General features: G+C 50.7%; 1 protein-coding gene across 1 annotated transcript; it reads left to right on the forward strand.

Moving 5' to 3' along the window:
* Positions 1–1,308: 1,308 nt before the first annotated feature.
* On the forward strand, positions 1,309–8,555 carry NKX6-1 (NK6 homeobox 1). Its single transcript, XM_079154000.1, has 3 exons — positions 1,309–2,890; positions 4,642–4,814; positions 7,009–8,555. Exons 1-3 carry the CDS (start codon positions 2,221–2,223, stop codon positions 7,267–7,269), a joined length of 1,104 nt encoding a protein of 367 aa, XP_079010126.1. The 5' UTR covers positions 1,309–2,220; the 3' UTR covers positions 7,270–8,555.
* The last annotated feature ends 536 nt before the right edge of the window (positions 8,556–9,091 follow it).

Below are 9,091 nucleotides of genomic sequence, written 5' to 3' on the forward strand. Positions count from 1 at the left end.
TTTATCGCAGTCCAGAAGTCGGGCATCGCCATCTTCTGCAACAATCTTGGAATTGAGAGCAGAGACCACTTTCAGAGAGGATTTTCAAAAGCTTACAGTTCCTGGTTAGTACCTAGATACTTCGGTATCTAAAGTCTCAGCTTGGATCATGGTGATTCTTCCCCCATGTAAACCCAAAACAAGTAACAATAATAATCAAAGGGAAAAAAGTTTTTTTTAAATTTAAAAGCCCACTATTCTAAGGTCTAAACACCACAAGAGAGATATTCCCATTAAGCTGATTTCGTTCCCAGAGAATTGAGCAAACCCGTAAATAATGACCATCGCGGAGACACCCAGGGATGAAAAAAAAAAAAAAAAAAAAATGCAGAAAAGAGAGAAGGAAGGCGGGAGGTGGAAAGATGGAAGAGAACCATCCCTCGGCCTACAAGAGGATTAAGGACATCTATAGGCTTAAGGAGCAACAAATTAATTTACCCAATTCTAGAAGAGCCCAGATGGCCTTTAATTAATCCCTTCAAAAGAAGGAGCCAGGCTAGGGCCGCGCCGGCTGCCTGCTCCATTAGTTCCATTTTATAAGGGTCCAGACTCGGTTCGAGGTGTGGCGCCGGGAGCTGGTGGGGGAAGCGGGTAAGATGACGAGAGACAGGGCGAGGGGGATGCAAGGGAAGAATATGAACTGCTTTTCCATAAAAGGGCTGGGTTTTTATTATTCTCTTTAAAAAGTAATACCCTCTTCGCCTCTACTTCTCCCTCCCCTTTCCCACTTTATTTAACACAATTAATTGAGACGGCCACTGGCCCCACCGCGTAACCGCACCACTCGCCAGGTCCCGCCCCTCCTGGCTCCACCCACGGGTCGCTAGAGGTGGGAGCAGGAGGGGACTAGGCAGGCGCGGCCCTACGGCTCCCTGGTCTCAGCCAATCAGAGGACGTGGCGCTCCCGACTGGGCGTAGCCCAGGGGGGCGACTCAAGGCTCCAGGCTGCGCGCTATTGGAGGCGGTAGTTACGCCCCTGGCCTGCGCCCTACTCCTTGGCCCCGCCCCTCCTGCCCCCTCGGAGTGACGTCCCTCAAAGTTCTCATTTTGGCCCCCACGTCCCCCTCCTTTTCGTCCCCCAGCTAAAGAGCGGTAGGAGTGATGCAAATGTTTTATTACCTTTGAGAGCTTCATCCGAACTGTCAGGCCCGGAGGGAGAGAGGAGAGAGTGAAAGAGCTGTGGAGAGGGTCAGTTTGGCCAGAGGACAGGACTTAGAAGAACGAACGAAGCCTGTAAAGCAGCGAAGAAAATGCGAGAGAGTCGAGTCAAAGGCGGAGAGTGAGAAGAAAACAGGAGGTTGCAGGGGTGGGGCGGGGGTCTCCAGGCTCCTTTGCAGAAGTAGACCTACAAGCGGAGCCGTAACCGAACCGTTCGACTTTTCACACTTAGTCTTTGTTTTTCTGGGGTTTTCCCCTTCCCCCTTTTCTTTTCAATATCGCAAATCGAGTGCCCCGTGGCCCAGAGGGGAAGGCGGGTCGGCGCACCAAATCCCGGCGCCACGGGGAGTGGTGGCACTGCCCCTTCTGGCGCAGCAGCTCGGGGCAGCGCCGGCGGAGGAAGCTCGTCCAGAGGCGAGATCCTCCTGCGGACTGGATGCGCTCTCTCCCCAAGCGCAACCAGCGTCCAGTGCGAATCAGTAGCTCAGCCGAAAGAGCAGAGGATCCGAGTGAAATTAGAGGAGCGCAACTGGCGGCACCCGGCATCCTTTGAACCTCCCCAAAGAAAGCGAACCAGCCCCCACCCTCCAACATCAAAGTGGAGATTCGGTGACTCTTAACTTTGTTACAAACTCTCGGGGGCCAGCCTGGGTTTTGTTTTGCTTATTTCCCGGAGGGGCGGGGGGAGAAGATGAGAAGTAGCGCACTTTGAGTGACGAGGAAGTGAGAAGAGCCGGGGATTGAATCCAGGATTCTTGGAGCGAAAAGACAGTCGGTCCTATCCGGACACCGGCTAGTCTCTGCGACCCTCCGCCTCCCGCTTGGCGGGTTTGGACATTTCTACTGCGCAGCACCGAGAGCAACTCTCGGCGGGGGCGTTCTCGGCCCAGTTGGCAGGTCGCCTCCGAGTGCGCAGATCTACTCTTTGCTAGCGCCCTCGGCGCTTCTGGCTCTCTTGAGCCCCGCCGGGGGCACGGGCCGGCGCCCTAGCTGCGCCGCTACCGGCTCCGGCCTGGCCGTGGGATGTTAGCAGTGGGGGCGATGGAGGGCACCCGGCAGAGTGCGTTCCTGCTCAGCAGTCCGCCCCTGGCCGCCCTGCACAGCATGGCCGAGATGAAGACCCCACTGTACCCCGCCGCCTACCCCCCGCTGCCCACTGGCCCCCCTTCCTCCTCGTCCTCGTCTTCCTCGTCCTCGTCGCCCTCCCCGCCTTTGGGCGCCCACAACCCAAGCGGCCTGAAGCCCCCAGCCGCAGGGGGGCTCTCGTCCCTGGGCAGTCCCCCGCAGCAGCTCTCGGCCGCCACCCCACACGGCATCAACGACATCCTGAGCCGGCCTTCCATGCCCGTGGCGTCTGGAGCCGCCCTGCCCTCTGCCTCGCCCTCTGGTTCCTCCTCCTCATCTTCCTCGTCCGCTTCTGCTTCCTCAGCCTCTGCGGCGGCTGCCGCTGCTGCTGCGGCCGCGGCGGCTGCCTCATCCCCGGCTGGGCTGCTAGCCGGCCTGCCCCGCTTCAGCAGCCTGAGCCCGCCACCGCCGCCTCCTGGGCTCTACTTCAGCCCCAGTGCGGCAGCCGTGGCCGCGGTGGGCCGGTACCCGAAGCCACTGGCCGAGCTGCCCGGCCGGACGCCCATCTTCTGGCCGGGAGTGATGCAGAGCCCGCCCTGGAGGGACGCACGCCTGGCCTGTACCCCTCGTGAGTATGATCGCTTGGGCCCTGGTGAATATGCGTTGTACTTGTTCTGTCCATTTTCAGGTCATGGCCCTTGGTGTGCACACCAGTCGGTCCACCCTCTTGCCAGCCCCAGTAAGTTAGCAGTGCTGGAATTGCACGATTTAGGGTGGACGAGGGCGTTTGGCAAGGCATTCTCCCTTTCCTGAGCTCGCGTGGCTGGCATTCAAGAGTCTTACTCTCCCCAAGTCTTGGGCACGCCTGGGCTGAGCCGGTGTGCATGTGTCTGTGGTGAACACAACGCGATGAGGGACGTGCGTCTAGTCTGAGGCCGTGGCTGCTCCTTAAACTACCTAGCTGGGACCGCGGGCCCAGCCTGGGTTAGAGATGGGGAAGGGGTAAAGACCACTGTGCCTCTACCCACTCCTGCAGCTTTGCGGGCCACTGCCTGCCAACCAGGCCCCCACTTCACCATTGCCAACCTGACCCGCTGCCTGTGCAAATCCAAGAGGACAGGCAGCGGTGAGCTCTCCACCACCCGAGCGAAGTGCGTGTATTTGCATGCCTGTCTCCGCCCTGGACGTCCCCATCTTACCTTTTCGCCTTTGGCCCCCCTCCCCCCGCCCGGTACACTGAGCCACGGTGAGCCTATTGAAGACAGGCCAGCGGCCCCCAGAGGGGGACGGGCGCCGAGGCTCTTCGGCCGCTCTTACAGCCATCCTCGCGCTTTCCCACCCACCTCGACCCCAGGGTCTGCAACACATTGAGTTTGGGCATGCTGAGGGGCATGGTGGCGCTCAACAACCTGACAGAATAAGAGGCAGGGGACGAATGAGGTGAAGAGGCACAGAGGCAACGTAACAACCAGCAAAGACCTTGTCTGATGCTACTGAGTTGCCCCAAGATTTCGATAGTTATCGGGTTAGTGGGCCACCGCACGGCGAAGGCTCTCAGCCTTCCAGGTGGAGTTCAGGACTCAGGTTTGGGCCTTATCTCACTCTGTTCTTTGCTTTGGCCCAGTTCCTGAAGTTTCTTTAAGTCTCTGAACCTCTTTTCGTGAGGATGAACTGCAGTAAATGCAGGAAGTTGCGGGAGCCAAGCGGAGGCTCCCTTGGGAAGTCCTGGGACAGAGAGCGGCGGAGGCTGGTGGGGGTGTCAGGGAGAGGCTATTGTATCGGTTTTGATGGCCGTGTAGGGGCCGCCAACAAAGGCGGTGCCCCCTCCTCTCTCCCCTCCAACCGCTGAGGCGTTAGACTTGGGGGCGATTTAGCTCTCTTGTGTGCAAAAACAAGGAGCCCTTTGTTGCCGGGACACAGGTTAGGGAAGCGTTAAAGGAAGAGAGAGAAAGAAAAATAAAAATGGGCAAAACCAGTTATACCCCTGCAAAGGCTCGAGTTTGACGCGTACCAACTGGACCAGGAGGCAACCAGAATGGCGGTATACTCGCACACCTCCTTGATTTGAACCGGCTTCGCGCGATTTGGCCCCGACAAACTTTAGCAATAGGCTTCCTAAGCTGTTTGACGTTGGTGTTGAGCAGAAGGTATTTACTACTGCTCCAAACATGCCCGGCTTTTAAAAAACAGGTGGGTGTAAAAGGCGAACGCAGAATCTCTGTAGGACTGGAAACGCCACGACACGTCTGGTGCACGTTTTCTTTTCCCACCAAAACATTGTTTTTCGAATTCTTTCATTCTTTTTTTTTTAATTCCCCAGTGGAGCCGCTTGTAATCCATTGTTTCCTCCCTCCCCTCGTTGTTTATCGGTTCTTGCAGATCAAGGATCCATTTTGTTGGACAAAGACGGGAAGAGAAAACACACGAGACCCACGTTCTCTGGCCAGCAGATCTTCGCTTTAGAGAAGACTTTCGAACAAACGAAATACTTGGCTGGGCCGGAGAGAGCTCGCTTGGCCTATTCGTTGGGGATGACCGAGAGTCAGGTCAAGGTAAGTGGACCTTGTAGACCTCCACGAATAGGCCCTGTGCCTTGGGTCGCGCGCGTTTGCGCGGACACACACACACACACACACACACACACACACACACCCTAAATAGTCGGCGGGGGTAGGGGGTAGGGTGGGGTACCGGTCTGAGTAGCCTGGGGAAAAGTTGAAGGGGGGGGATGGAGGGGTCTTGCCAGAGGGTAAACTGTGGATGAACAAAAGGAATCTAGTCCCAGCCTTTGAAATTAGGTTAATCTAGACAGCAGCATGTGCTAGAGAAACTAAGCGTTATTAGAAAATAAAAGTATTACCGAAATATCAATCCAGAGAATAGATCAGGCCAGTTAGATAGCTTCTACTTATTCCTTTTGTAAAAATATTCAAGCTTTTGTTTGTCAATTCAGGCTCCAATAGTTATATAATTTTCTAATGTAGACCAGCATGACAGTACTCCTATATTAACTTGCAAATTTAAAAAATAAATCCACAGGATCTACCACTTAACTTCAGATTAACCTGCTTTTAGCTTAAAGGCATCACTTTTGAATAGTAATTTTCCAAATGAATTGACAAGATTATTACCATATTATAGGATTGAATTCTGTTTAAAACAAGTTTATCAACATATTTAAGATATTGCAGTTTATGACAACAATTTGCCATTAAAATGTCACATGGCTTATCCTTGAGTTATACAGTGTATTCCTAGGGAATCAAATTTTAGAAATCTTTTCCTGAAAAATAAAGGAATTGAGCCAGTTGTGTAAATTCAATCTGGCGATTTTTTTTTTTTTTTTTTTGTATTTTCAGTATTTTATCCCTCTCTTTCAGTTTCTTATATTTATTTCTTTGGGATGTATGTCTGTTTTCATTATATTGTTTCTTTTTAAATTTAGTAGGAATAGCATTAACAATGCTTGCTGGTTAGAACATATTTCCCCCTGGACAAGCAGCATAACATACATTTCAGAAGTGATTTTGCATGTGGCCATTACAATACCATCACATTTATAATTATTTTTGCTGTGGGATAGTTCAGACCCTGCATGCTAATCTGGAGGTCTTCGTTTTTCACTGCAAATGTCTGCATGGCTAGAAGTGAATTATTGCTGTATAAAGGAAATCAAAATTACTTTTTAAAAACAATTCTGATTTTTCTGGATAAAATACATGAAAGATGGGAAGAATAAAAAGGATAATTTGGTATCTTTGGAAGATCCGTTGCTTATTGCTTATGCTTTAGGTTAAAATGTGTGTACCAAACGCATATCAAATATGAGTAGGCTTAAAAATATTTGTATATGAAATAAATGTATTGGGTAGGAGCAATATTAAAACAATATTTGAAAGAATAGGATAATAGAAAACAATGTAATTGGCAAAATTTCACGTTTAAAAAATGACAGATGACAGTTCTAGCTTTCATTTTACTTTTGTTTTATGAAAAATATTAAGGATGGGGAAGAGAGAGTGAGTACCAAACTACTATGATGATTTGACGGAGTCGTTACATATTTTCATGCATTTATATTAGTTATTATAAGTCATTTGAGGTTTGTATTTTAGCAGAAAACTTTCCATTTTACATCATAAGAGTAGTGGGGAGGGGAGGGAATTTATCTGCAATGTTTGTTGTACATTCATTCTAAAATAAGTGAAACGATTAAAATGTCCAAAAGCAAAAAAGGAGAACAGAGGTAATTGGGGTAAATGCTGTGCCTTTTCCCACAAATCACACTGAAAGCAAGTATACTTTAGGTTGTTTGGAGTCCCTTAATCTGAGAAGGTAAATAAGGAATAAAATGACAGCCTCTGGGGAAACCTCAGAAAAGGAAAAAGTTTTCTACTTCAAGCTAGAAAGTAAGAGGGAGAACCCACTTTTAGGGAAACTTACGTTAAGTTTCCAAGTTTTGCTTTTACTCTTCTGAGAAATCTCTCCCCGACAACCTCAATACTCTTGTGTTACTATCGCTATGGCAACCGCAGTCAGTTTGTCGGTGCTTGTTACTCGGGGAAACTTGGGGCGATGGAGACTGACTTTGACGATCCAGACAGGGGAGTTTTCCGAGGGAGGGCGAAGGCCGCAGGGGCCACTGGAGGGACCTCGAGATGTGGGAGCGATAGCGCCGCGGGTGTCTGCTCTGGTTAAGTTCCTCCCGCCCCCGTCTCCCCTCTGCTTCCCTTTCTCGGCCCTCAGGTCTGGTTCCAGAACCGCCGGACCAAGTGGAGGAAGAAGCACGCGGCCGAGATGGCTACAGCCAAGAAGAAGCAGGACTCGGAGACCGAGCGGCTCAAGGGGGCCTCGGAGAATGAGGAAGAAGACGACGACTACAACAAGCCTCTGGATCCCAACTCGGACGACGAGAAAATCACGCAGCTGCTGAAGAAGCACAAGTCCAGCAGCGGCGGCGGCGGCGGCCTCCTGCTGCACGCGTCCGAGAACGAGGGCTCGTCCTGAGCGCGGCCGCCGGCCCGCGCTCCCGGCTGCAGCCTCGGCCGCTGGGACCGCGCCTGCCCGCCTGCCTGTGCCTCGGGCCCGGAGGACCGGCCCGGCCCGCAGGGCCCTTTACTATTTTCTGAGATGTACATATCTATTTTTTTAACCTAGAAGTTGTGGCGGGGTGGGAGCAGAGGAGAGAGACTCGGGGGTGGATAAGAAAGCAAGCAAGAACGAAAATGCACTGCAGAAATAACGCGACTGAAACCCGCAGCCGAGCGACGGCCACCCCACTCGGGTCCCCCAGACCCGTCCCCTCGGTCGCACGCCGGGTCTCCACCAATTCCCCTGCTTTTGCCTCCCTCCGCGGGCGGTCGGGTCGGGGGCGCCAGAGGTGCTTTTGAAGGGTCGACATTCACCGCGCGGGGGACCCCGGAGCCTCGCGGGCGGGCTGCAGCCACAGACGGGAAGAGGGACGTTTCTCCCCCATTCACTGCTGTGCCGACTAAAGTAACCTGTTGAAGGCTCTGTGTAAATAAATCGTGAGTCACACTGACTAGAAGTTACTTTATTGTGAATATTTAAAATGTAAAATGCTTTTTTGAATTTGTTATAAAATGATGGACCCCCCTCCTTTCCTCCCTTCCCCTTTAAAGAGCTATTCACACCACACATCCCTTTTTTATTTTAAACTTAATTTGGGAATTCAAGAGAAGAATGTCGTCATCCTCCCACGACACCCCGCCCTCACTCCTCTTCCGGGTTTGGTTTTGTTGAACCTTACTTGCCCCCCAATCCCTTCTTGAGTTGCCCTGCCCACCCCCTGGTTCTGCTCTCGGGCCTCGCCCCTGGACTGAAAGCAGAAGACGTGGGAACTGGGGCGGGCCTCACACCTGCCTCTCCGATTCCCCTGAAATTGCACAGTCGTTTGTTGCTATTTATTAGTGATTTAAAGAAAGTATTGGGGAGGGAGGGGCTACAATAGCTTGTATTTAATTTAACTCCATTCTGATAAAAATGCGTGTTAAAGTAGATGGTGGGAATTGTTACATCCGCTCTAAGAACATAAAAGTCCATTTAGTTGCTGTAATTGAATTTGAAGTGTTTTGTATCATAAGAATACTATAGAATATGTAAATTGTTTTCTTTTTTAAGCTAATAACGGTGATATATTAGCATCTTTAACCTTTATTAATTTATATAAGGAATTCGGTTTGTAAAGAGAAGAAAACCCCCCTTTGCAAGACCAGTTAAATGTAATGCACTTTCTGTTTCAAAGGATAAATCAAATTAAAAAACAGTTTGAAGACGTCTGTTGCCTTGAATGAAAGGGTACAGATCATATGATCTCATTGGAGATCTCAAATAATAAAAGTCAAGACCACAGGATAAAAAAATGGTATATCGGTTTCTTGGGTGAAATAGTTGTTACTTTTTTTCTTCTTTGAAAGAGTGGGAGTCACATCTCTTATTCTCCTGCTTTGGGAAGATTTAAAAAAACGCAGTCCTGTTCATAGCGCTTCTTGCATAGTCTTGTCTAGGAGGCTGCTTCTAAATGTCTGTGTTGTCTAATATTTTCCTGATCGCTCTTTCCTGGCGAGGAAATCCCTGGGGAGCTTGGAGGACCTCATTTTCATATATCCGAGATCGCTCCTCAGCCCCTGGTTCGATTAGCTTAGAGTAGGCTCGGGAGCTCGCTGGTGCTGCAGTTTGATGTTACCCCCACCCCAGTAGCGCTGCGGAGAATTGTGGAAAGACGTGGAGCCCTGATTTTGCTAAACATCACGATGAAGAAGTATGAATTTGAAGAAAGCTTCCTTTAACAGATGAAAAAGTCTTAAGG

This window comes from Sciurus vulgaris (assembly GCF_902686455.1).
Source record: "Sciurus vulgaris genome assembly, chromosome: 9".
NCBI classification, from domain to species: Eukaryota; Metazoa; Chordata; class Mammalia; order Rodentia; family Sciuridae; genus Sciurus; species Sciurus vulgaris.